Consider the following 27,082-nt stretch of genomic DNA (forward strand, 5'->3'; position numbering starts at 1 on the left):
CCCAGTGCAGGCTGAGGTGCAGGCTGGACTCAGGGCCTGGACCCCACCCTGTACCCCGTGCACCCGAGCCCAAGACCCCTCCCTCACCCCCAGCTTTCACACCTTAACACTGAACTCCCAACCCAGCCCCACACACAGCCCAGTTCAGCTCCTGCACAACGAGTATCCTGCTACCCCCAGCCCCCATGTCCAGCTGGAGGGACATCCTGCTTTCCCAGATTGTGACCAAAGCCTGTCTCCCTCCCACCCAGCTGTGTCCCCCTTAGGTGATGCCTCAGTCATGTCAAGCATTATCCCCACAGCCCTGTCCTGCTTGCAGAAATGAGGGCCCAAGAGAGCTGAGAGCTGGGAAAGGGCAAGGAGGGCTCAGGCTTCACTTGATGGCTCTGCACCTGCCTGGCTCTGCAGAACCCCACAGCCTCCCCTCACCTCCACAGCACTGATTCCAGCCCCAGGCTGCTGGCCAAGCTGCACCATCCGCGATGCAGGGAGAGGTGACACAGCCAGGAGGGCTGTGACAGTGCTGGCCCTCATCCCAGGCACCCCAGGTATCCATTAATTACAATCCCAGAGGAAGAGGTGATGCAGCTCCAGTCACACCCAGCCACAACATTTACTACCAGCTGGTCACATGCAGCAGCTCCCCTGGGCAACTGAAGGGTATCAAACTTTATTACAGATCTCTTTAAAACAGGCTGGAAAGAACAAACCAAACTCATTGAGATACAGTGACTGAGTCATCATTTCTGATCAAGCCCCAACTCTCCCAAATTATTTATATATAATATATTTCACCCATCCCCCAAACTGTTTCAAATTAAATCCTCACATTTCAGACCACCCTAAGTGCCTTAACATCAGCTGCTGCTAACACCACAATGTACATGTTTTCTAGCAAAATCAGAGGCAGGGTTTGGGGTTTTTCTTGGGGTTTAGATCCTCAATCCCTGAAAAGGAGCAAGGAAAAACAAACATCAGGAAAATTGCTTCTTTAAGGTTGCCTTTTTACAGCAGGTACAAATTCAGCAGATTTCCCCCCAAAGCAAGTCTGAAACCCTCTTGTTCAGCTTGGCAATATGCAGAGTGGTTGAGGAGAACCAGATCAGTCTGAGCAAACTGATTTCGAGGCTTTGTTGTCATTTCCCTTTGGAGCCAGTTTCCAGCGGTTTTCCAATGTCCTTTCCACGCAGTTTGAGGCCTGGAAGAAGACAAAGGAGACCACCACCATCAGCACTCAATCATTCACCCAACAATTTTTATTTCCACCAAATTTAGCCTTAAGGAAGAGAACATGCAGAAAGAGAGCAGGGCAACCAGAGTTCAGGAGAATCCTACTTTAGTGTCTAGGAGCACCAGACCAACTTCAAACAAAAACCAATCAGATGGGATCTGAAGCAGCCCGGGAGAGTAAAACCAACACTAAATCCTTCTACAAGTGCAATCAGGCTTCCATGGGTCTCAGAAGCTCAAAGGTTTTGGGGGCAAGCACACAGGGATGGTCCCCAGGGCACAGCTGCAGGCATGAAGGTACAGACAATGATCAAGAGCTCCCAGCTCTGGTTCAGTCAGTAGATCCAGGTTTTATCAGAACATGATTTAATGGCACCACCCCCACAATAAACTCCAGCCAGCAACATTCCTCACAGGAAAAAGGTAAGTACTTTCCCCCAAACCACCCCTCCAAGCACTGGCAGTATTTCTGAAGTCTCCCTTAACTCACCAATGGCTCTTTCAATCTTGCCCATGACCTGGTTATTGGGGATTGCTCGTCCTGATTCGTAGTCAGCAATAACTTGTGGTTTTTCATTGATTTTCTGAAAAGAGAGGATGAGTCTCAAACACAGCAATGCTCAGCAGCAGCCCCCCAGGACTCACACAGATAAGGAATGGCCCCTCATTATACCAGGACAGATGACAAAGTGCTGCTCCCAGGCTGACTCTATCCCCACCGGCACCTCCCTGAAGTGTCCTGGTGCTGGTGACATCCATCCCGAAGGGACTTTGACCTCCCTCCTTCTCAGGAGGAATAGGAACAGCAGGGATTGCTGTTCCTTCAGACAGCATAGAGCTGCTAACACTGCTCAGCCCAGATGGTACCAACCTCTAGGGCTGGTGTGAGCTGCTGGGAGGAAGCAGGAAGCAGCCTCCTACCAGCTGAGCAGCCACAGACAGGCTCTGCCTCCAACCTGGGGCTCAGGGGCTGCACAGACAAACCTCAAAACTTTTTCCAGACAACTGAAGCTGCCAGGACATCAGACACCAGAGATGCTGCATTCCTCAAACTTCCAGCCCATGACACCATCCCACCGCAGCTGCCCATGAGGGAACGGGAAAGGTGCCCACCCTCACCTAGAGGTGCTCCACTCACCGTGGCCAAGTCCTTCTGCGTGAGGCCCTTGCTCTGTCGGCCCTGCTGGATCACTTTGCCCACCTCCAGGGAAACTCTGTCATGGTGCAGCTCCTCTGTTTCACGGTCAAGCTTCGCCGTATTCTTTGTAATGAAGTGTTGCTTGTTCTGGCCTGCTGCCCCTGTCATTTGAAGCAAGAATGAAAAAACAACCAAGGACAAACAAAATAAGGTTCAGAGCTGTGCCAAAAAGTATCAAAGGACTTTTTCCAAGCCCTCAGCTGCCCAGGCTCCCAGGGCGCTGTCAGGATTTCAACAGACCAACACCAACATTGATCTCACCTAATTCTCCTGCCCATCAGGGAACATTACCTTAGCCCTGTTCATAGTGCTGTGCACACCTAGCCATGCAGAGCTCTTCCCTTTCCCTACTTCACACCTGAATTCACTCCAGGCAGGGGTGCTTGCTTTTCGTTGGGGATTTAATGCTCTAACTTTACTGCAGACACATATTTGTGCTGCAGCACAGAGGGGTCAATACCTGAACTTGAATTGTGCTTGCTCAGTATGAGGCACCACAAGTAAGTAGCTTTTAAGCAGTTTTCTGCCATCTTTGATAAGTCTAATTTTACTTAGCTTTGCTAAAAGACAGCATCAAAAACATTGCTTTTTCTCATTTTAGATATAGTATTTAAGCCCTAGTTTGAATCCTTTCTCTCACATTAGTCTCTGACATTCTGTGTCCCAATAAAGCTGATTAACCTTCTTCAAGGATCATCTCTCTATTTCCAACCATGAGAATAGCTTCCCTACAATGAGAGAACCCGGCAATTTACATCAGAGAAGAAACAAGGCATTTTTAAAGAGCAGCACCATAGGAAGATCGGCAGCCATTCAAATTCGCAAAAGAAGTAAGCTACCAAAACAGGGAGCTGAAATTTTGTGATCACAAAAGCTCTTCCAAGATCTCTGCAGAAACCAGGCAGATCTCTGCCCTGAGCAGCCAGAAGCGAAGGGGCCGCTCCAGGGCCATCATCGTTACGGCCCAGCTCGGGATCACTGGCTCAGCCGGGCGGTGCCGCCTCCTGCCTGCTCTCCCCATCCCAGGCAGCCGCCCCAAGCCGGACCGGGCCCCCCGCGCGGGATACCCACACTTCTTGGAAGTCTCCACGTCCTCCCCGCGCCGCTGGGCCGCCAAGATCGCCTGGGGAAAAAGCGAAGGTGCGCGGTGAGCACGGCGCCACTCGGAGCGGTGGCCTCGACCACGCCGAGCCCAGGCCCGCCGCCCGCCCGGCCCCGCATGCGGCCCCCCACCACTCCCCCCGCTGACCTGCTTGGACTTGGCCTGGGCCGCGCTCGGGCCCTTCTTGCGCAGCACCGTGACCGTGTCCCAGTCGCTCTCCGCCATCGCTCCGACCCCGCCCGGGCCGCGCCCGCCGCCGGGCACCGCCCCGTGCCCGCCTCCAGGGGCGCGGCCGCGCGGCGCCCGCCGATAGGGCGAGACGCACGCCCATCAGGAAAGACAGGCGCTCATAGGTGGAGGCAGGCGCGAGCGCAGCGGGCGGGGCCTAGGTTCCTGCACGGACTGTTGGCTTAACTGCACCCAGGCGGGACGCAACTCCGTTTGATAGGCGCTGCTCCCTGCCAATCAGCTTCCTCGCTACGTGATTGGCTGGTGCCCACGCCGACCTGGGGGCGAGCGGCACGTACCTGTACACACTAAGATTGGCTGTCGGCCCTGCCAGTCCCCCGTCACCCGGCATGGATTGGTTTGTTCTGCGGCCCTGTCAGAGCCGTGGACCCGCTCGGCCGAGCCGAGCCGAGCCGAGCCGCGCGGTGCTTCGCCGTGGCGGTTTGTCCCGGCCCGTTGGCACCGGGTGCGCCTCCGGCCGGGCCAGGCAGGGATGTGCCGTGGGGCCTTCGTGCTGCGGGGAGCCCGGCAGAGCGCCCACAGGACGGACACGGGCATGGGGGCGGTCCGGAGGGGGCAAGGGGGGAGCAGCTGAAGGCACTGGGTTGGTTCAGCCTAGAGAAGGCTATACAGAGGTCAAACCTCACTGGGGCTGCAGCTCAGCTCCTCCTGCGGAGCAGCTCCGATCTCTGCTGGCTGTGAAAGGTCCAGGAGCCAGGGAACGGCGGGGGCTGGGCCAGGGCAGGTCAGGCTGGAGAGCAGGAAAGGTTCTTCCCCCAGAGGGTGCTGGCACTGCCCGGGCTGCCCAGGGAATGGGCACGGCCCCGAGGCTGCCGGAGCTGCAGGAGCGTTGGGCCAGCGCTGCCAGGGATGCCCAGGTGGGGTTGTTGGGGGGGGTCTGGGCAGGGCCAGGGGCTGGACTTGATGATCCTGATGGGTCACTTCCAGCTTGGGATATTCTGTGATTCGATGAAAATCCCTAAACTACACCGGAATCACCCAGAAACTATCGCAGTCACAGTAAAGGCATGAAAAGCTGCTCCTGCTCTTGTCATTTCTGAAGCAAGAGGACACAGAGTTCAAGTCCCCGGGTGGATTTTTATGGGGTCTTCCCATGACAAAGCGCAGGACGAGTGGCCAGATCCTAGTCACAGTGATGATCCAGGCATTGCTCGGAAATCATTGCCCGGGGGGTTTGCATTTGTCATCTGTCACTGCAACATGCCTGGCCCCGGCTCCCAGGGAACAGGAGAAAGCAGCTCCGGCGGTGGGACATTAGCGGTGTGCAAGGCTTTCTCCTTGGGCCGTGCGGTCGAGCCGGGGTGCTGCAACAGCTGGACTGGGAGCAGCCCCATGGTCCCGTCCTGCGGCGGGCGTTCCAAGCAAGCCCCTGGTGCAGGTTTCCTGTCTCTTTGGGAGCAGCATGTCCTGCTGCCAGGTCACGGTCGTTTCAGGAAATGCAGACAGGATTTTTCTTCGATGGATGACATCACCAAATTTTCCATGCCAGTGTTCCCAGACCAGTGCGGCTGTGCTGGGAAAAGGGCTGTTGCAGTGCAGTGGGTGAAGCGGTGGCCATCCCAGGGGAGCTGTGCCCGTGCCATTCCCGGTGCGGACACACGCAGGGGTGCACTGTCCCCGGCTCCCTGACGGGGAGCATCCCGCCCTGACGGTGCCTGAGCAGCACCTGGCCCCTCTCCAAGGGCTCGGTGTCCCTGAGACTCCACAGCCCTGCCGCGCCCTTCACTTCGACCCGCTTCTCTCCGGCCCCGTCTTCGCAGCCAGGCTTCCGGGAGAGTCACCTTGGCCGCTGTGTCACTGCTCGGTCACTGCGCCCGGCTCTGACGGCGAGGATTTCCCCGGCACAGGGTGAATTCCCCGCAGTGAAAACCCGCCCATGCCCGCCCCGCCGGCGCAGCAGGCGGGAAAACCCCGGAGCCCCCCGCGCCGGAGCCAGGCTAGGGGGGCAGGCAGGCTGGGGAGCCCGCGTGGCAAATCCTGCTGCTGTGACCTTTTGCCGAACAAGTTCCTCTGCGAAAAGCACCTCGCCGTGACCTCAGTGCGGGCTACGCCGCGCGTTTCCCCCACACGGCATTTTTCCTGCCATCGCCGTCCTCCCGTCTCCGTCCTGCCGCCGCCCATCCTTCCCGACCGCTGGCCTCCACCTGTCCCCGAGCCGGCGCCACGGGACGCGAGGTGGCCATGACACTCTGTGCGCAGGTAGGCGAGGGCCCACTGGTACCCAGATGGCCAAAAGTGACTTTAAAACAATTCCTCAGGATGCCAAGGCTCGCTCCGGGCCATTTCCAAGGGACCAGGGGCTGGTCACCTGGGGGAGTGCAGCGGGAGATGGCTGTCCTCGATGCGACCCCGGGTGGGTCAGGTGGCTCCGGGTTGGGCACCACAGTCCGTCTTTGTCCCCCTCCAGCAAATGCAGGGGATGCATGGGGGGGGTCCCAGGGGATGGATGGGAAGCACCTGGGACGGACGAGGGCACCCAGGAGGTCCTAGGACGTGGATGGGGTGGGCTCAGAGGAGGGATGAGGGAACCCAGCGGGTAGATGAGTAGTCCTGAGGGAGCGTGAGGGAGTCCCGGGGATCTGGGTTCATTCCCAGCAGGGTCGCCTGGGGCAGGGATACGGCAGGGGACGGTGGGGGGAGGTCAGCGAGGAGTGGTGCTGGGGAAGAAGTGACAGAGGACAGGGTAAGGGCGTGACTGGGGAGCTGAGGGGAGGTGACTGAGGGGGTGACAGTGGGGGTGGCAGGGAGCATAACTGGGTGTGACGGTGGGGTAGTGGGGGTGGTGACAGGGACTGATGTGGGAGTGTTGGGGGTGCAGATGTAGGTGACAGTGGGGTGGTTGTCGGAGTCGGGGTGTCCGGGATGCAGGGAAGGATGATGGTGTGTTGGGTGATGATGTGCATTGGGGATGCAGGGGTGGGTGTTGTTGGGCGGTCGAGGGCGCCGGTGTGGGGGTGTTGGGAGTACAGGGGTGGGTGATGGTGTTGGGGTGTGGGGAGTGTCGGGGGGCGGGGCCGTTCCCGTGGGGCGGGGCCGTTCCCGTGGGGCGGGGCCGTTCCCGTGGGGCGGGGCCGTTCCCGTGGGGCGGGGCCGTTCCCGTGGGGCGGGGCCGTTCCCGTGGGGCGGGGCCGTTCCCGTGGGGCGGGGCCGTTCCCGAGCGGTGGGCGGGGCCCGGGCTCGCCACACGTGTCCGGGGGCGGGGCCTGGCGGGGCTTCCGGTGCGGGGCGCGCAGCGAGGGCCGGTGAGTGCGGGGCCCTCAGGGAGCGGCGGGGGTCGGGCCTCGCTCCGCTGGGAGCCCGGCCCGGCCGGGCAGAGAGCCCTCCTGGCAGCGAGGAGCCCGGGCCACACGGGGGCAGCTCTGGGCTCTTCTCTGGTTCGTGATGTCTCTGCTCGTGGGGGCTCCTCCCGGAGACAGGCTCGAGGCGTTCAGCCTGGTGAAGGCTCCGGGGCGAACTCAGAGCCCCTTCCAGAGCCTAAAGGGGCTCCAGAAAAGCTGGAGAGGGACGGGATACGAGGACATGGAATGACAGAACAAGGGGGAGCAGCTTCCCACTGCCAGAGGGCAGGGATGGATGGGATGTTGGGCAGGAATTGTTCCCTGGCAGGGTGGGCAGGCGCTGGCACAGGGTGCCCAGAGCAGCTGGGGCTGCCCCTGGATCCCTGGCAGTGCCCAAGGCCAGGTTGGACACTGGGGCTTGGAGCGCCCTGGGAAAGTGGAAGATGTCCTTGCTCAGGGCAGGGGGTGGAATAAGATGAGCTTTAATGTCCCTTCCAACCCAAACCACGGGACTCCACAGATGTGCTCCTTAGGTGTTTTAGGTGGCTGTAGCATGTAGTCACAGGGAATGAAGGTATGAGATGAATAAGCAGCTAAAACAAAAGCATTTTATTCTTTGCCTTCTTTCCAATTTGCTCGTGCCTCTTGTGTCCTCATTTTCCATCCCTCTGGAGAACCCTTTGTGCCTGATTGGGCACCACCACTAAATCTGGGCTCCACTGTGTGCCCAGCTTCCCCCCAGGAACATCTGGGGCCAGCTGCCTCTGGGCAGAATTCTGGTCCCTCCTGATAGCTGACAAGTGTGAAAGCAGGCATTGGTAGGCTGTGGTGGCCAACAGGTTTTTGGTGAATTGAGTTTATTATATTTATTTCTTTTCACCTTTAAGACAGTGTTTTACCTTTTTTAGAGCAAGAAGACTTGATATCTCTAAACAGGCTGCATTTCAGTCATCTCGGGGTTTTATTAGGTCTGTCCTCCCTGTCTCTGTGTTCTGGATTTAGTTCTAAAAGTCAAGTTTCCTCCAATATTTGGGAGATGAAGGAAGGCTTGTGGTGTGGTTTACGTGAGTATGTTTACTTGTGTTGGGGGACAGTCTAATAATCTGTGAGTAACGCTGTTTATATGACAAATCACCCCCATGCAATTATAATCAGATGGAGAAAATACTTTTCTTTTCAGTCTATGGAGATACAGCCAGAACTTTTCATTCACATGGCAGCAGCAAACTCTTCTCCACCTGGTTCTCTGGATCTAAACCAGCCTGGGTTTGCAAAGGAGATCCTGGGAACTAAACTGGAGGTCAAATACCTGTGCTCCGATTGCAAGAACATCCTCAGGCGGCCGTTCCAGGCACAGTGTGGCCATCGCTACTGCTCCTACTGCCTGAAGAAAATCATCAGGTAACTGCTGTGCCTCCAGTGGGAAGGCAAAATACTTGAAAAAGCATTTTCAAGAACAAAAGCAGAGAGAAGTGTCGTTTTCAGGACCTTCTCAGTAAGGGAGCCATGTTCAATCACTGAGGTTCAGCATCATCTGTTCTCTAAGGGAATGTGTAATCTCTGACTTGCCTTTGTTGATGCTTCAAAGTTCTCTTTTCCAGAATCCCCTGCACTGTTTTTGCCACTGAGGAGGTAGTCCAGGTCTATCACCCATCTCCATCATCACAGTCATAAAGTCATCATTTCATTGTTGTGTCAAAATGGGAGAGATTTAAGCACAAGCTGGCTTCCGGATAAGTCACCATGTGTTCTACCTTACTCCTACCTTTGTGTGAGGAAAGCCTAATAGAATGTTAAATTGGCAGAAGAAAACAATTAGAAATAGGCATCAACAATACACACAAGCAAAGGCTCAATGTGTTGCTTTAAAAATAAGAAAACACTGTCATTTCATAAAGTTACCAGAAATCAATTTATTGTTTAAATCATAATTTTTTGTTGTTGTTGTGTTTGATTATTATTTTTCTGTCTGATAGTGCTGGACCTCAAAAGTGTGCCAGCTGTATTCAGGAAGGAATATATGAAGAAGGAATTTCTATTTTGGAAACAAGCTCGGTAAGGAAAAAAGCATTGAAAGAAACCTAAGAGATCAGTGGTGTCAGTAATACCATTTACAGTTTTTGTTTAAAACATGAGCTCTGAGAACTCCTTATTCCTAGGAACCCTTTTCTTCAGCAGTGAGAAGGGTGATTACTGTGTTGGACTCCTCGGTGCTGAAATCCAGGTCACGTGTGTGTAGTGGTGCCCTACTTAAAGCTGTCACAGCGATTTGGTTGCTGTTAACACACCTCCGGGGGTTGATGGGGCAACTGGTCTGGGAGGAGTTTTCAGAAAGAATTCAAAGTCCTGATCAAAACTGCAACCCCTCAGTAATAATTGCGGTTTGCTTGTTTTGTCCATTTCAGGCTTTCCCAGACAATGCGGCGCGGCGGGAAGTGGAGAGTCTGCCTGCTGTCTGCATCAACAGCGGCTGCACCTGGAAGGGAACCATCAAAGAGTACGAGGTACAGGCCAAAGCAAGGCTTGGCACATCTGCATCCTTCTTCCCTCTGTTTTTGGGGAAGGCTTCGGGTGTTGTCTCTGCTCTCTGACAGTGGGGGAAAGTTGTCAAATCCCTGGACTTTACTGTCAGCTGGAGAGGTTCCCCGAGTGAGGGTTTGTTTGCCCTGCTGAGGGCACAGGCTGGACTGAGATCAGTTCAGATTTGCTTGTGAGCATGTTCCTTCCATGATGGGAACCACCTGCTCTCTTTGCAGCTCTTTTCTGCTATAAAAGACTGTCAGGAAATTGCTGTGCCATGAAAATGTTGTGAATTTCTCTGCATTATGTGAACCTAAAACTCTTCAGACTCCATCAGCTCACAGAAAGTGACCTGATCCCATTTCAGCTGTCTCCAGAGCTACCAGGGCAGTGGGACTGGACAGTGGGTAGTCTGGTCACCCATCACCCCAAGCTGTTCTGGGACACAAGGCCGCTGGACAGGATGGTTTTTTTCACATCATTTCTCCTCGAGAAGCCCACTAGCTTTTTAATCCAGGTTTTAGTAGTGGCTGGGGGTGCTTGGTCTGTAGCGTGTGACTGTACGTGAAGCTTTTGGCTCCTGCAAGACAATTGTGTTATCCCTCTTGTAATGGCAGAACCACCACACGGGAGGCCTGAGATAAGAGGAATACATTTTATTTCCCTCTAACACTCACTCCAGATTAAGATCATAGCCTGGTGGTTCACAGAGCTTTGGCAGTGACTGAGATGTATTTCAGGAGCAGGTTTAACCTTGGTCTGTCCAGGCTAATATTGGGATTCTTTCGATGATGCCATTGCAAAGTGGAAGGAAGAAGCAACAGGCCTCACTGTTCTGCCCAGACTGTGCCTCTGACTGTTAGCAGGGAGATGCTTCTGCAGCTCTGCTTCCTAGTCCTGCTGTCTGAGCCTTCTGCTGTGTGCTCAAAGTTCAGTCCAGGAGATGAGGATGTTGGTGCTAAATGGTTCTGCTGCTGTGAATCCCCATTTGTACATCTGTGAGAGGCTCGTGGTGTGGATGTGGGACTGAAGAAGTGTCAGGTGAAAAGCTTAACACTGCTACAGCACAGAGTTTGGGGATTGCATGTCAAGGAACAGGGTACCCTGAGGTTTCAGGTTCAGGCTGTGCTGGTGGTGTCTGCAGATTTTTTGCTCCATGCTTTAATTTCTGCCGGTGCCCAGAAGTCCAATGTCTTCTGCAATGATTAAAGTGAGCTCATCTTCATTAGACTAAACCAAATTACCTGTCAGCAACTTCCAGTGCTGATTGTGCTATGGCTGATGAGTCGTGCTGAACTTTTTCTTCTGGTTTTAAAAAAAGTCTTAACATGTTCTTGCAGAGCTCAGCAAAAAATCTTCCACTGTCAATGGTTCTCCCTGTGTATTCTGACAAGTGTTAGAGTGTTTGAGTCTGGCCAGAGCTCCCACTGGGAGTTCAGAAGGGCAGCGAGCTGTCCTGGGATCAGGGCTGCAGGAGCATGTAATGCCCCAGAACCTTGCACACAGCTGATGAAGAGCTCCTATATGGATGAGCCTGTGCCTTGTTTTCACTCTCCGCTTGATCTTCCCTAGCCCCACTTTAGAGTTTGCTGGGACAAAGGACGATTGATAGAGGTGTGGCCCTGGAGTGTGTGGGCTGTGAGTTTGTTGTATCTGTGACATCTTCCCTGCCAAGGGTTTTTAGGAGTCTCGGGGAGTCCTGTGTGGTACAGGGGGTGTGGGGGTTTGAAGCAGTGCTGGCTGTTTCCTCTCAGGGGCTGAGTCACCTCTCCTGCCTGCCCTGGTGGCATTCAGCCTAAGGAAGGAGGTTATTTTGTGCCCTCTCAGGAAAAGCTGGCTCTTTCCTAGGAACTGGTGGGAGGAGGCAAGGTCTGGCTTGTGTTATCTCCTCCCATATGTCTGCCAAAGAGCTGTGGCATTTAATCAGGACTGGCTGTCCCCACGCTGCCGGAGCCATGTGTGTCACTGAAGAGGGCTGGGAAAGGAGGCGTTGAATGGCTGTGTTAGCCCAGAGCCTCATGGTACCTTGGGCTAAGGTTAAACCCAGCCTTCAGGGCCACAGTGCAGAGCTGCCTGGTGCAGAAGAGCTGCATCCGTAGCTGCACTGTGGGTAACGTCCTGCAGCAGCTCAGCACTCCCACTCTGGAAAGTACCTCAGAGCTATTTCTGACAGGACATGGAAAGTCCCTCAGAGTGAATTCGCTATTTGCTAATTTTAAAATCGTGTGTTGTGCTGAGAGAGGCTGCTCTCCCCTTGCAAATTAAGAGATACTGTAACTTCTGGTTTGCTAATCTTATCAAGGTATCCACAAGGGAAAAATGTTCTGCAGCTGGAAAGTTTAAGCCTCGAGAAAAGGAGTAAAATGGATTTCGGTTTTGCTTTCTGTTCAGGTGAACTAAAGTTTGGCTCTTAAAGGGAAACACAAAATGGAATGAGTGCAGTCTGCTTGGACATGACTTGCACTCTGCTTCAAGCTGTGTGGACCGTATAAAATATTTAAGTCTGGATTTATGGCTGCATTTTTAAAATATTTTGTGGCATTTGGATAAAGTAGTTTTTGTGGGGGCTGAAGGATTTTTCCTTTTATTAGTGACCTTGTTTCCTGATGCATCTGTCTGCATGTGCATTTCGAAAATCAGGCTGTGGGCATGAGCCTTTAGATTCAAGAGCCAAGTCTGAGAAGGGCTGCAGAAATTAAACCCAGCCCATTAAAGCAAAAGGAAAAACCTCAAAACCGGTCCCAGTGATATCCAGGAGAGGGAGTTTGTGGTTCCTCAGTTCTGGTGTGTTTTTCCTCCCACCTTACAGTACCTCTAGCTGCCCACGTCCCTCTCCTGTTTATCAACATGTTTTCATACACCTTTTATTTATACTTTTCATCCCACCAATTCCCTTCCTGTGTCCTCCCCACAGGACTGGGATGGGAGGAGGGGGCTGAGGAGGGGTACACCCATGGTCAGCTTTGGCATTCCCCTTGGTTACCCCAGACAGGAGATTTAACTCAGCCCTCTTCAGCTGGAAGCAGAATTAACTGAGACATAAAGAAATAAAATTGGCCAATTTTAGGAAGGAGAACTAAGTTTTAAGCTTAAACATGACATCAGTGTTTAAACTAAGTTTTGTGGGGCTCAGATCAGCTCAGCTCCTGAGGCTGAGCTACAGTCAGGTGTGGGAACAAGCTGGCTTAATCCATGCTGGAGGGAATGCGCTTTCCTCAAGCTTGTTGTTGTCACTTTGGTTTTAGAGAGTTCTTTGTAAGTGAAACTTGGAAGGCTGCAGAAGGTGCAAAACTCTGAACCCAAGTGATGTTACTCAAAAGCTTGTGGTGTCAGAAAGGACGTCTGCAGCCCCTTCTGGGCTATGTGGCTTCCTGGCACCAGAAGAACAGGATAACCAGGCATTCCTTTCTGCCCACTGTTCATACTTAGGAGATGCTGTAGAGCCCCTACTGCACCTTATCTAGGGAAAACTCCCTCTTCAAAAGTGCTGCTGGGGGCCCTGAGCCAGGGGTGCGCACCGTGTCATGCCCCTTCTTCCCAGCTGCAACCCGGGAGTACCCCAGCAGGTTTTGGTGGTGATTTTCAGCTGAGGCTGAAACTTCATCTTCAGGATTTTGCACATTGCTTAGAGAAGAGCTGTTGGTCTTTGAAGCTCGTTCACCTGTCTGCTGCTCCACAAAGTTGTTCTCTGAGTGTTGTATCATTGTTGTCTCTGTGGGGTACAGTGCTTGAGGTGCTGTGGCAGGAACACTTGGTGCTGCTGTAGCAGGGTGACTAGCCTTCTCTTTAAAACCCAGTAGAGCATTTATTAGCTTCTCCTGAAGGTTTTGGCTCCAAATTCTGGGCTGGTGGTGAAGTGCAGTTTGCAGCCAGCTCCAGCCTGACCAGCAGGACCAGACCATTTTCTGGTGAGAGAATCCCTGACTTGCACATGGAGGTGACCAAAAGGACCTTCTGCTTTTGGAAGAGGGATCAAACACACCTATACTTTCCAGAGCCGGAGCTGCGGCCCACAAACACATCCCAGCCACAGTTGCTGGTGTAACTGGCTGCCCAGACACGAGGCGATTTCCCGGGGAGCATGCGTGGGAGGGGATTGGAAAGCCCCGGCTGCAGAGGGTCAGCTCTTCACTTCTGAAACCAGTTCAGCCTTCTTGTGGTGGCCCAAAAATTAATAGTTTTGACATCTGCTCCTTGGAGAATGAAAAGCTGTAAGTCACAAGGTTTGAAGTGGAGGTGAGTGCTAAGTGTGGTTCATATGGTTCTACACTGTGAGGAAACCCCTCACCATGAATGCAGTTGGGGGAATTGTGGAGGGATTTGAAAAAAGCATATTGGAACATACCACCACTTCATGCTTGTTCATAGTTGAAAGCAACTAGGAGTGGCAGAACCTAATTTTAAAAATGGCAGAAAACCTGCTGCTGCTTCAAATGCATTTTGTATTTTCCTCTGCCCTAAGAAATCGCTCTTGCCTTCACACTTGTCTTCAATACCTGAAACACTGCCTTGGTGTCCCTCTGCCAGCAATCCCCAGATCAGCCCTAACAGTTGATGAACAAAACTTCAACACTGAAAACAAGAATTCCTGCCCTGGGTCTGAACAGAGGCGTGAACCAGGCCTACAGGAACCCCCACAAGGCTTCTGCTGCCTTTTGTCCTCACTCAGGTGTGCACCAGGGCACTGAGCAGCAGTGAGGGTGTGTTGGGTTCCCATGCCCTCACTGCCTGCCCAGCTGGAGCCAACAGTATCTGGTGATGCAAACTTCATCTTTGGTTTTGACAGTTTCTTTGAACTGATGCCAAGTGAACTTGCTTGGGTCTGTCAACAGCATGCTCCAGCAAGGGAGAAGTTTGTGTCTGGCACAAGCCTGTGTGATGGTCACAGAAAGCTTTCATTCCTGTTTGGCATTGGGAATTACAGACTGGGTTCCTGCTTTCCAGCCTTGTGTTGCTGGGCTCCATGCAGAAGCACAAGGAGTGGGTGTGTGGTCACCCTGCAGCCTGACTCACCTGTATGGGGAAAGGTTCGAGCAAGCCTGGCATAGAACCAACTTAGGACTTCCCTGGCAGGAGGAGCTGCAGCACAGAAGGGCATCCCAAAGCACCTGCCTTGTGTGGCACATTCCCATCTTGCAGGCTCTGGAGCCCCTGGGAAACTGACAGAGGTGCACAGAGCAACTGATGCTTCTTAGCACAAAGGATTCAGGTTCCCTCAAAATTCTCTTTTATATTGGAGACCCATTTTCAGTGTTTTCTCTACAGTTCCATGGGCCCACCCTTTTCCTTGTAGCCAGGCTACTGTTTCCAAGAAGCCAAGTGCTGCACATGGCAGTGCTGGGGCTGGAGACCACCCAAGCCTTCATAGCCACTGCTGTGCCCTGTGTCATGGCAGATGGCTTTCCTCTGCCATCCTGGCAGTTTTGCTTCCTTCTTGTTGCTCTTTTCCAGCTGCCAAGCCCTTGAGCTGTCTGCTTATGGTTACTGTTGCTATGCTCAGAGGAGACTAATGGAGTGACTTTCCAAGACCAGGGGATTTTGCAGGAGAGCTGCAGTGTTCAGCTCACTCTGAGCCTGTCCTGCTGTCCCTTGTCCCACTGCCAGCCCTGCCCTTTGCTGTGACCTTCCCACAGGCTCTGGCAGAGGTATCTCACAGCAGCTGCTTCAACAGTGGCATTTGCCAGCTGCTTGCCTTGTCCCTTCGCTGGAAGGGGAGCCCAGTGTCATGCCGATGATTCCAAGCATGGTTACAAGACCTCCAAAAAAAACCTGGACCTGTGTGGATGTGGCAGGTTATGATGGAGCAGCCAGGCAGCAGGGGCATGTCCCGCTCTGCCACCAGAGTATGGAAATAATGATTTCCAGCAGAAGCCTCTTCCAGAGTTGAAGTTGAATTTAGCGACGCCCTGAGGTGAAATGGTGATCAGATTAACTGCAGTTTTCCCTATTGGCTGAGGGAGAAGTAGGGAAGCAGCTCATCCTGGCATTGCATAGAACCAGAGAATATCCCAAGCTGGAAGTGATCGACAAGGATCATGCAGTCAGTTCCTGGCCGTGCACAGGACACCAACACAGACACCCTGACAGTCCCACCCTGGACATCCCTGGCAGTGCTGTCCAAACCCTCTTGGAGCTCTGGCAGCCTCAGGACTATGCCCATTCTCCTGGGGAGCCTGTTCAGTGCCTGAGAACCCTCTGGGGGAAGAACCTTTTCGTAATATCCATTCTAACCCCATCCTGACACAACTCCAGCCATTCTCTTGAGTCCTGTCACTGGCACACAGAGCAGAGATCAGAGCTGCCCCTCATGACGAAGCTTCAGAGCACAGTGAGATCTGCCCTCAGCCTCCTTAAGAATGATCACTATGTGCTCCAGGAATCAGCTGCCCTTACTAAAACCCACTTTTCCCTCTATATGACTGCACTGCCCTGCACAGCTGCAGTGCAGAGTGCTGCCCTTGCTGTCCAGGTTGAAACAGCCTCATCCTGCTGCTGGAGTGTCCCGAGAGAACTTAACCTGCAAATTTAAATAATATACAGCTTTTCTGCTTTCCTGATACTGAGGTGGGAGATTCCCAGTGCACACAGGCAGCTCCATTTGCTAGTGGGCCTGCAGGCAGAGGGGAGAGCTCAGCACCTTTGAGCAGGCTGGAGAAGAAAAGGCTCTGGGGATACCTCAGCCTCAGCCTGTAAGTGCTTAAAAGGGGCTTGTAAAAAGATGTAGAGACTTTTTACATGGAAAGGTAGTGACAGGAAAAGGGGCAGCAGCTATTTTAAACTAAAAGAGGGGAGATTTAGATTAGATGTTAAGAGAAAATTCTTCCCTGTGAGGGTGGTGAGGCCCTGGTACAGGTTGCTCAGAGGAGCTGTGGCTGCCCTATCCCTGGGAGTGTCAAAGGCCAGGTTGGATGGGGCTTGGAATGACCTGGGATAGTGGAAGGTGTCCCTGCCCACAGTAGTGGGGTGGAATGAAATGAGCTTTAAGGTGCCTTCCATCCCAAACAATTCCGTTATTCTGTGATTCTGATTTCCTTCAAACACAGTCCCTGACTCTGATCCTCTCAGTTGCCCTGGTCCTTCCATGGGCAGTGGTGTCTGATTTTCTAACCTTTCTGGTGAGCTCCCAGAGAATGACCTGTTTGATGGTGGTAGGTGATGGACAGGCTGCTGTGGGGTTGTGTCACTGTTTATTATTAGGGAAGGAAATGGATGTGTGGATCAATCAGCAGCTTTGGTTGTAATTCAGTGGGAAGAACCAGGTGTTGCTGAAGGCTGTTAACTCTGCCCCATTTGATTTTCCTGCTCCTGCTGTTGGACGCTGCAGGCTGGTGTGTGCCTTGCTGGGTGAGCCATTGTCTTCCAGCTCCATTTAACTTTTTTCATGGCTGTCCCCTTTCTCCGATGCCTGTCCAGCTTGATTTCCACTCTGGTTCCCTCTGGGAGAGTGCCTGCTCTTGCCTAGTCCCACTCACAGCCATGGATGGCTTTCTAGAGCTCCCAAAACCTTTCCGAGCAAGTGCCTGGGTGTGAGTGGTGCTTATCCCTGTAGCAGAAGCTGCAGCTGTGGCTTTGGGAAAGATATAAACAGGAGTATTGCCCCATTGCTGGGGGAGTGGAGTGTGGCAGATCAGGCTCGAGTGCCAACCCCTGCTCTTGGCTCGAGGGTGGGTTGGATTTCTTCCAGTAGTGATACCATCCATCTCTGTTCTGACACCCACGTGGGGCAGGAGGAACAGGCGTTTCCAGAAGAGCCTGAAACTGTTTATACAGAAATGTTTGGATCTCCTCTAGCTGAAGCTTCTGGGTTGTCTTTAACTATTTACATACAGAAGAACAGTTGCTCTTTGAGCTCAGCGGGGCTGGTTTCCTTCCCGTGCTGCAGGCAGGGCTGCCCACTCTTGGGCATTATGTCGTGGTGCAGAGGGGAATCAGGATGGAAGATAATTGCTGGGAGGTGGGGAGTGTTGAGGGGGTGGTAGTTTCACACCTACATGTCAGCATGGGAGACCATAAGTTTAAAATACTCACTTTTAAAATAGTTGCCTCTGCAGTGAAGTTTTCTTCTTTCAGCCAGACCATCTATTCTGCCGGTGCTTTGTGGGTCATGGGGTAGATGTTGGGTGTTTCTAGAACATGAGAGCAGTAGGTGGGTAGAAAAAATGGCTCAGTCCCTCTGAGTGAGTGGGATAAAGGCAGGCACTTGGCCTCCTCCTTCTCCTCTGCAGGCAGCAGCATCCCTGCAAGCAGCAGTGTCCTTGCGGGCAGCAGTGCCCTCCAAACCCCGCTGGCTGGCCAGTCATCTCTCCAGGGACACCAGTGAAGCTCTGAGCTTAAGTTACTCACTTAAAGCATAAAAAGGAGAGTGACCAAGAAGCCACGGTGGAGTTACTGTTGGTTTCACTTTCCGCTTCCTGATGTGTGACAGGGTAAGGTTTGTCCGTGTTCCCCTAGAAGGCAACAGAGATTCATTGTGACCAGGATTTCAAATATCTGGGTTCACATGGCTGCATTAGAAATGCTCCTGGTTAGTTTATTTTTCTGTCCCTACCATGGCAGGAGACTTCAGTGCTCTTATATTTTAATTTGAGTTTTGATCTGCATCATCATGGTGTTTCCAATGGCTTGTTTCAACTGGTGGGTGTATAACAAGAAGGATTAAGGAGTGTGGAAATGGCACAGAAGCAGTGGCATGTTCCAGCATTCCATTTAGCCAGCATTGTTGCTGAAGAGTCTACTGAGGACAGAGGATCATGTTGCCCTGGTCGTTTGTTCAACCTCTCTGGCATCATCCAACCCTTGAGTCTGGCTGCAGAGGCAATTGCTTGTATGCAGGGACTGGTAAATGAAACAGTTTAAAAATATTTTTTTTTCTGGTTGAAAAATGGTATTCTAATTCAATTGGGAAGATACAATCAGACAGCTCAGCCCAGCATGTGATGAGCTGTTACGGAGCCTATGCCTTAGCTGATTGATAACCATTACAGTGGAAAAACGATCCAAAGTATCCTGCTGTGGTAGTGGCTCACTCCACTCAACCTGCATCAATGTGTCTTCTCCTGGCAGAGCCATTAATGGAGTTTCCCGTTAATTATCTTGGCCATCAAAGGAATAATTTGATTTTTGTAAAAATCATTATAGCATATTTTAAATAGAGGTTGAGGCTCTGTAGGCACCGAAAATTGGCATAGCCAGGAGGTCACACAATGAATCAGCAGCTCAGAGGGATCAGTGTGACTGAGGTCTGAGTGTAGGTTGGTAAATCCAGTGTTCAGCTGTAATAAGTTATAAACCCATCCTTGTGGGATTGTGCCCATCACAGAACCTCCATGGGCCTTTTATTTGAGGACAAATATCTCCTGTATGTTCTTTCACAGGCTCATGATGAAGTCTGCCCTGAGTTCCCGCTGACTTGTGAAGGCTGTGGGAAGAAGATTCCCAGGGAGAAGGTATCCATCCAACCCTGTGCCGTGGGGATATTTGGTGTCCTGATGGGCTGAGCTCTGGCAGCAGGGAGGAAGAGAGTTCATTAGGAAATGAAGTGGGGGAAAACAACTGAGTGGCAGCTGTTAATGTGAATGTGAATTTTCCATAAGGATGGGTGTGAGGTAATGTGGCTCAGGGGCACTCACAGGTCAGTGTTGGTGCTGCCACTGCTACCTCCCTTGGAACCATGTGTGGGGGCAGAGCCTCTGTGGGAAAAGCACACTCATGGGTTTATGTTCTGTGTAGAGCAACTGCATCAACTACTGCTGCATTTTGGAAAGAGAACCCATCTCCAGCTACATTAATTGTTATCTAAGTAATAATCTAATGGAATCCATGCCTATAGCATTTCCAGGCTGCTGGCTCCTGGGGCAAGGCTCAAAAGTCTGAAAAATTCAAGTTTTGCTTCAAAAAGCACATTCATCTGAAACCATCTTGCTTTCTACAGGCAAATATTTTTAGTAGCAGTGTTGGAAAAAGCCCTTTAACAGGGCAGGGGAACAGAGACAGCGAAAAGAGGAGCAAAAGTGTTCTTCCAAATGGGCAGCATAAGGAGGGGCTAGGGGTGGGTGTGCAGCCCACCTTATCTGCAGGCTGGGGTTTGGGGTACAGCCTGGCTTATCTGCAGGTGGGAGCTGAAGCCCTGCAGGAAGCTAGTTCATGGGGTCCCCATGGGTGATCTACTCTCTGTTTAAATATTAACTCCCATGTTTATTTCTCAAACTCTTGTTGATTATTTGCTGCCATGTTAACTCTGAGTAACCCAACTCATTACACAAGCCAGATGGATCTAGAAGGCTTTTAAGAAGTGGTTTAAAATCAGTTTTAATTGACATCTGTTGTAGCAGATGTAGGAGTTAAGTGGGGAGGGAATATGGTGGTTGTTCAGAACAGAGCTCTGGTACCTGAAGGTGAGTGGTGTACTACACCCTGGCTGAAGCTGTGACAGTGCTCGTTGGATTAATCATGCACTGTGTGGGAACCTGAACGAGTCATCTCCGTGCTGAGGGGTTAGTGGCACCTCTGCAGAAATGTAATGCTGGGATGGAGGTAAAAATACCAACCTGTAGCACGTCCTTACGTGCTGCAGAGTTGTGTGAAGTGCCCATAAAGAATGTTTCATGGGGTTGCTGCCCGTGCCTCCCATTCCTTAGCCCTCAGGGAAGCTCATTATTCTGCATCCACAGCTTGTACCTGTACACATTGCTTTTTCACTCTTGCATGTGCAGGTGAGCAGTGAGACCTCCTAGCCATCAAGAGAAGGAGAAATTGGGCTTTCTTCAGGTGTCAGGGCTGTATTTGTATTCCGGTGAAAGTCACACCTGATGGCAGGCAGAGCCCAGGTTTAGTGGGCACTATGACAGCTGGTGATTAACAATAGCTTGGGCATTCTTCACCTTGGCTGTAGTTTCCCAAATGTCAGTGGGATGGAAAGGGAGCACTAGGGACGCATAAGATCTAACACTGCCTTCCTTCCTGCCTTTCTAGTTTCGGGACCATGTGAAGACGTGTGGCAGATCCAAAGTACCTTGCCGGTTTGAGGCTGTGGGCTGTGCTGAGGTGGTAAGGGCTTCTCTCTTGGGTTACCCTGGGGTTTTTCAGTCCCAGCATTAGAGTTCGCCTGCAAACTGCTCTTGCCCAAACTGTCACATCTGTTTTTCTTCAGGTATTTGATTAAACCCATTGCACATGGAGCTTCACATCATCTGCTGTGCAGAGTCTGGGCATCCCAGGAATTAAATTCCTGTGGAAGGAAATCTCCTCCTACTTTAAGAGCACCCTTAGTGCTTTGGAACTGTGGCAGTTATGCTTCTTTCAGGGGGAATGGTTTCACACTGCCAGAGGCCAGGTTTACATGAGATTTTTAGAAAGAAATTGTTCCTTGTGAGGGTGGGGAGGCCCTGGTATGGGGTGCCCAGAGGAGCTGTGGCTGTCCTTGGATCCCTGGAAGTGCCCAAGGCCAGGCTGGACTGGCCTTGTCCCTGCCCAGGGCAGGGAGTGGGTCAGGATGAGCTTTAAGGTCTCTTCAAATCCAAGCAAGTGTGTAATGACTTGTGATTACAGTGGTTCTGTAAGAACTGGGGCCAGGTCATTTCTCCATGTCACTTTGTTTTTGCAGGTCCCACTGGTTCAAATAAATGCCTCCTCCAGGAGGTTATGTGAGGCTTTGTCCTTCGTTGCTGCTAGGTACATCTGACAGAGCTTTTCTGGGAGGGGTTGGAGGAAGGCAGAGCAGACTAGTACAGCTGGGGGAAGCGTGTAGGATCCCTCATTGTATGTGATTTGAAACATTTCTAAAACTAAACAAAAATCCAAACCACGCTCACCAAAACACATTTTTTAATTCTTTCTTTGTTTTTTCCCCCTGTAAATTATAAATTTAAAGCTGATGTTGTGACCTGGATAGGAGGAATTTATTCTGTGGATGGTGACTGTAGATTGCATATGCTGAATGGGTGATGTATTTCTCTTCATGCAGGTGGAAAATGAAAAGCTCCCCGAACATGAAAGGAAGTGTTTGGCAGAGCATCTCTACATGCTTCTGAGCTCTGTGCTCAGCCTCAAGACTGGTGCTGGGGACCTGAAACCCCTTCCTGTCCCTTCCTCATCACAAAACAGCTCTCCACTTCTGGCAGCAAACTCACTGTGCTCGGAGTCAGAGCTCTCCCGGTCCCTGGAGCTCTTGGGAAGGTGTGAGGCCCTTGAGAGGAAAACAGTTACCTTTGAGAACATTGTCTGTGTGCTTAACCGGGAGGTGGAGAGAGTGTCCCTGACAGCTGAAGCTTACAGTCGCCAGCACCGGCTGGACCAGGAGAAAATCGAAACCCTGAGCAACAAGGTAACTGTTTGTCTGGGCTTCCCAGCACTCCCAGCAGAGGCTGTTTCCTGTTCCCTTTCCGTGTCCTGAGCTAGCAGAGCTTCACCACTCGGCCCTGAAATTCCCCAAATCTGAAAGCAGAACTAAAATACCCTTTGTGCCTGTGCCCAACCCTCATCAGCTCCCTGGAAAAGCTTGGAATTTAACTGACCTGTGTAAAGCATCAGATCTCTGTTAATTATTAAACTGGGCAAGATACCGAGAGGTTCTTCCTCAGCAAAGTTTTCTGACAAGAGCCAGAGCACCCAGTATTTCACTGCATCTCCTTTTGCTGCATCTCACTGAATCTGTGGGGCTGCTCACCTTCCAGACCTTTCCAAAGGAGTGCTGCCTTTGCCAAAGGAGTGCCATCAGTGCTGCTGCCTGCAGCAAGACACTGGAGGTGTGAAGGAGCTGCCTCCACCAGTCTGCTCCAGCACAGTCCCTGTGGAGGGCTCCTAGTGTTCCTGGCACCTGGAGCTGTGCAGTTTGCAGCGTACCTGTGCTCTCTGGGCAACTGATCTGGTGTGACCGTGTGTGAGCCGGCAGGGACGAACCTTCCAGAGGGTGTAGGTTCTTTTCTTTCTCAATTTATTTTGTCACAATGCTGAGTTATTTGGGATTTTTTCCCCCATCCTCACTTCTTGTGCTGCTCAGCCAATGGAGCAGCTCCTTGGAAGGAGTTTTATTTCCTGTATTGGCTACAGGAAAGCTCCCAGCTCCAGCACTAAGCTGTATTGCTGGATCTTCTCCAGAGTGACAGGGTGCAGAAGGAAGCTTCAGTGAATTGGCTTATGTTGCTCAGTTTCTCCCTCCTGTACTCCCTGTCCATTCTGGAGAAGGTCTCTCACTAGGAAGCAGTCCCGAGGGGATGCCGGGGTCTGTCAGGTTTTGCCGGCTCTCCCAGGCCCCAGAGCCTGCATGTTTCTAACCTGCACCTTGTGTCCCACGGAGCAGGTCCGGCAGCTGGAGAGGAGCATTGGGCTTAAAGACCTGGCCATGGCTGAGATGGAGGAGAAGATCCGCAACATGGAGGCTTCCACCTACGATGGAGTTTTCATCTGGAAGATAACAGAGTTTGCCCGGAAGCGTCAGGAGGCGATAACAGGCCGCTCTCCTGCCATCTTCTCTCCAGGTGTGCAAAATCCCCAAAATCTTTTGCATCTCAGCTGCATGTGAGTCTCATGGCAGGTCCTTTGCTTGGGATATGCTGCCAAAGCCAGGCAGAGAAAAAAAAAATATTCCATGTGGAAGGGGGTGTTTTGTCTTGGGAGAGTGAAGCATGCAAAGCAGTGCTGTTCCAAGAGGGAAGAGACGGCTGAGAGGAGAGAGGTGCAGGCTGTGGATGAGATGAGAAAGGGAATTGGCTGTAATTGTTTGGTTTGCATTAAATGTAAAGGCAAGGAAATACCAGCTGATACCTGTGTTAAATAAAAGGAAGTGTTGATACTGCTTGCAGTGTTGTGAGGACAGAGTGATTGCCACAGGGTTTGGCAAACGGCAAAATCTTGAGTTCAAAACAGCAAATTGTACAAGGAAGGTTCATTCAGAGCCTGACCCGGGACAAGCCAGGGTGAAGTCCATCAGTCTTGGGGGGGGAGGGGGATGGCCTTACTGGGTTCTTGCTCTGCTCCTTGCCTGAGCCAGGGAGAGCAGGATGCCCAGCTGCATGGTCCCTCTCTCTGGCTACTCCCACCACTCTGGAGCCATCTTTCCTTCTGTTCCTCGAAGGGTTTTACATTCAAAGGCTGATGGGAGTGCTGAGAAGGCCCAGAGGGGCCAGTGGGGATATTCTCCTTGGACTAGCAAAGGGATAATCTGTCCTGAGAGCCTTTGGGTGAAGCAGGTGGGGAGAAAGGAATAGAGGAAATGAGCTGGGGATTTCCAAGAGGGGCACAGTGACAAAGACCCGATCTCTTGCTCCTCACCCTGTGGAAGAGCACAGTGTCTCAGCTATTCATAGTCTGCCTGTTGGGAAAAGCACCAAGTCCTTCAGTAAAATATTGGCTGTGACCCCTGGTCTCTGCCTGTGCCTGCTGATCCTCGCCAGTCCCAGATGCACTGCTCTGTGCCGCTGTGGGAGGGTGATTTGTGGCAGGTCCCCTTCCAAGCTGTGACCCCACACAGGTCTAGTGTCACACCACAGGCATTCCCAGGACTGCTGGGGAAGGAAAGTGTCTGACATCCCATCCTGGCCATGCCCAAGCCATGCCGTGGGGATCCAAATGAGAACTAAAGTTTACTTGCTTGAGCCCCTGCCCGGATCAGAGGCACCAGCTCACAGTAGGGGTGCTGTGGGTGCTCTGCTGCCAGCCAGGTGCTTTATGGAGGGGTTTGTTCTTGCTCACCAGTGTTACTGCCATGAACCACAGCTCCTTCAGCACTGGGGTGTAGGAGGATTGGCCCAGCTCTGGGGCAGATCTCCCCTGGCAGTGAGGGAACAGCCAGGGGACCGGCAATTTCTCTGTGCACAGCATCTGCTCAGGCCAGGGGCTGCACTGCCTGGCCTTGGGCTTTCCAGACCACCTCTGGTGCAGCCCAGACGTTGCTTCTCCCAGATTCCAAACTTCAGAGCCCTCAGAATTCAGAGAGATCTGCTGGTGCCAGGCTGTGCTGCACTGGACCCTCACTGTGCCTGTCCCACACTTCTCTAACAGCTTTCTACACCAGCAAGTACGGCTACAAGATGTGTCTGCGCGTGTACCTGAACGGGGATGGCACCGGCCGCGGGACCCACCTGTCCTTGTTTTTTGTGGTGATGAGGGGACCTAACGACGCGCTGCTGCGGTGGCCCTTTAACCAGAAGGTGGGTCTGGATCAGAGCCCACTGTGTCCATCCGTGGCCTCTCTGGTTTGGCACCCACTCGAGCTTCTCGGTACTGTCACTCCAGCCTGCTTGGCAAGGCAGAGGAAGGGCTCTGTATTGGCTGCCCTGGGGGTTCCCCAGGTGTGCTGAGAGCACTGGCTATGCTGTGGGCCAAGGGGGTGACATGGGCTGTTTGGAACCACACAGAGGCTCTGCAGGGGTTGAGGGCAAGGGAAGGTTGTGGTGGCCTCGAGCTCGGGGACAGCAGGTGCTCACTCCCTGTCAGGAGCTCAGATCCCAGCTCCTGGGCACTGCAGGTTTGTGGAACACGTGGAGGCTGAGTGAGCGGGCACAAGCAGATGCAGAGAGGACAAGAGCCCTGGCTCAGGGAAATACCTGAGTGCAGTGTCAGTTCTGAGAGATGAGTGTAGGTTTTCAGTCAGTCCAACAGACTTGTGCTGCCACAGGGAGGTTTCCAGTGACAGGCAGAGGTGGGGATGGGGAAGATTTCTACAGGACATTACTGAGGTGACGTTCTCTGCTGGTCCCACTCAGAGGTATTTCTCTGATTTGCAGGTGCACAGGGTGGCTGTGGCTGCTGGTACTTGCATGCATCACAGCAGGTCGCTGGGCAGGGCTTCCAGGTGTCTTTTATTCAGCCACTCCCCTATGCTTTCACCTTTCCCCACAGGTCACCCTGATGCTTCTGGACCAGAATAACCGGGAGCACATCATCGACGCCTTCCGCCCTGACGTGACGTCCTCATCCTTCCAGCGCCCTGTCACGGAGATGAACATCGCCAGTGGCTGCCCCCTCTTCTGCCCTGTGTCTGTCATGGAAGCCAAGAACTCCTACGTGCGTGATGATGCCATCTTTATTAAAGCCATCGTTGATCTCACGGGCCTCTAACCCTCCTCACCTTGGAGCAGTGAGCATGGAGCCAGCACTGCCCAGGGCATCTCCCGCTTGTGCTGCACTTCAGGCGGGTCTCAGAGCAAGAGGAGGGGGCACAGAGAGGGGAAAAGCCCTTCCTGAAAAGGGACTTTTGCTCTGAGTGGAAAGTGTCTGATGGTGGAGAGGTGTCTGATGGGAGCCCTCTTTCCTGAGGAGAGGGTTGGGTGGACACTGGCAGGCTGTGGAATATGGAAGATTCCCTGCAGGGACTTGGATGTCCGAACTGCTGCTGTCTGGACTCCAGTGGAAACCAGTGCAGCTCTTGCTCTACCAGTTTAGCCAACATCCACAGCTCTCTGTAGTAAAAAAGCGGTTTTCCCTGCCTGAGCTCCACCTGCTGTGGATTTTGGCTCAGCTGTCTAGGATTTCCTTCTGAGATCTCCGTGTTCCTGGAACTTGTGCGCTGTGGGGTGCCATGGCTCTGCACTGCTGGTTGCTCCACACCCTGGGAGACAAGGAGGGTGTGTGACAGCTGCAATGCCAGATGGGCAAGAGAGACACAGACTGGTTTGATGCCGTTGGTGTGTTAGGAGAGTGCTGAGCCCAGCTGCAGGGCAGGGGAGCCCTGAGTCCAGCCCTTGCTGGGTGTCTGATGGCTGGTGTGTGCTGGAGTGTGGAATGGGGCAGGAGGTGCTGCTGCCCAGGAGGGACCATGGGGCAGCACCAAGGTTGCCTGTGGGGAAGGAGAAGTGAATCTACTGTGGAGATTGTCCCTCCTTTGCCAGGAGAGGAGAGTGACACAGAGCTCGGTGTGCACCCTGAGAGCTCCAAGCCCTCCCCCTCTCTGCCACGTGGGCTGAGCAACACTGGGTGGGATGGGTGCTGTCCTGGGAGCTGTCTTTGCTCACAGACTCTGAACTGGCTTCGCTCCCACGTGGGACAGCTCCACCATCCTTCCCAGGGCTCTTGCAGCTGTTGAGCTCCACGTCCATCTGCAGCCACACTGCCGTGTCTGTCTGGACACTGCAACCTTGGGCTGTGGGATAGGTACTGTCTGCCCATGCAGTGGGCACTGCTGGCCAGCCCTTGCTGGCCAGTTCTCACAGTGCCTGCAGTCACCAGCAGCAGGTCTCCCTCACTGTTCCTCCCCATCCCTGAGCTCAGGAGTCATGGGCCACCTGGTTCCAGGTGTCAGCACCCTGGAGCTCTTCCTTCACTCAGCCCCACACTGAACCTGCAGCCACCTGGGTAGGATCTGGGGGCTGGAGAAGTGAAGTGTGCTGTCCCCTTTCTGTCCCTGGGCTCCTTCCCTCTGGGCAGCACATGCTCAGCAACCATGAGAAGGTCTTTCTTTGTGTTAGTGGGGAAGAACTGGCTGCTACATCCCTGCATCGTGCCCTCTGCAGCTTTGTTGTGGCCATGGGTAGCTCTGGATGGGCCCTGATCCAGGGTGCACTCGAAGCT

General features: G+C 52.7%; 2 protein-coding genes across 2 annotated transcripts; one reads left to right on the top strand and one right to left on the bottom strand.

The window, feature by feature from the left end:
* Positions 1-654: 654 nt before the first annotated feature.
* On the bottom strand, positions 655-3,828 carry EDF1 (endothelial differentiation related factor 1). The gene is made up of 5 exons (XM_068211718.1): positions 3,678-3,828; positions 3,500-3,551; positions 2,369-2,529; positions 1,721-1,814; positions 655-1,198 (listed from the first exon to the last, which is right to left on the bottom strand). The coding sequence occupies exons 1-5, from the start codon at positions 3,753-3,755 to the stop codon at positions 1,137-1,139; spliced, it is 447 nt and encodes a 148-aa protein (XP_068067819.1). The 5' UTR covers positions 3,756-3,828; the 3' UTR covers positions 655-1,136.
* Positions 3,829-5,812: 1,984 nt separating this feature from the next.
* Positions 5,813-26,047, top strand: TRAF2 (TNF receptor associated factor 2). The gene is made up of 10 exons (XM_068211698.1): positions 5,813-5,978; positions 8,238-8,458; positions 9,034-9,112; positions 9,463-9,561; positions 18,952-19,023; positions 20,549-20,623; positions 21,540-21,899; positions 22,875-23,052; positions 24,575-24,723; positions 25,415-26,047. The coding sequence occupies exons 1-10, from the start codon at positions 5,961-5,963 to the stop codon at positions 25,631-25,633; spliced, it is 1,470 nt and encodes a 489-aa protein (XP_068067799.1). The 5' UTR covers positions 5,813-5,960; the 3' UTR covers positions 25,634-26,047.
* The last annotated feature ends 1,035 nt before the right edge of the window (positions 26,048-27,082 follow it).

The sequence above is a fragment of the Anomalospiza imberbis genome, chromosome 21 (genome assembly GCF_031753505.1).
Source record: "Anomalospiza imberbis isolate Cuckoo-Finch-1a 21T00152 chromosome 21, ASM3175350v1, whole genome shotgun sequence".
NCBI classification, from domain to species: Eukaryota; Metazoa; Chordata; class Aves; order Passeriformes; family Viduidae; genus Anomalospiza; species Anomalospiza imberbis.

What these genes read in the sequence shown, in the direction of transcription:
- EDF1 (XM_068211718.1), bottom strand. Translation starts at nt 3,755, where the DNA reads ATGGCGGAGAGCGACTGGGACACGGTCACGGTGCTGCGCAAGAAGGGC. An exon ending in CGTGGAGACTTCCAAGAAGT is followed by an intron (nt 2,530 to 3,499) that starts GTGGGTATCCCG and finishes TTCAAATGACAG; the next exon opens with GGGCAGCAGGCCAGAACAAG. An exon ending in CAAGATTGAAAGAGCCATTG is followed by an intron (nt 1,199 to 1,720) that starts GTGAGTTAAGGG and finishes GTCTTCTTCCAG; the next exon opens with GCCTCAAACTGCGTGGAAAG.
- TRAF2 (XM_068211698.1), top strand. An exon ending in TCCTGCCATCTTCTCTCCAG is followed by an intron (nt 23,053 to 24,574) that starts GTGTGCAAAATC and finishes CTTCTCTAACAG; the next exon opens with CTTTCTACACCAGCAAGTAC. An exon ending in GGTGGCCCTTTAACCAGAAG is followed by an intron (nt 24,724 to 25,414) that starts GTGGGTCTGGAT and finishes CTTTCCCCACAG; the next exon opens with GTCACCCTGATGCTTCTGGA.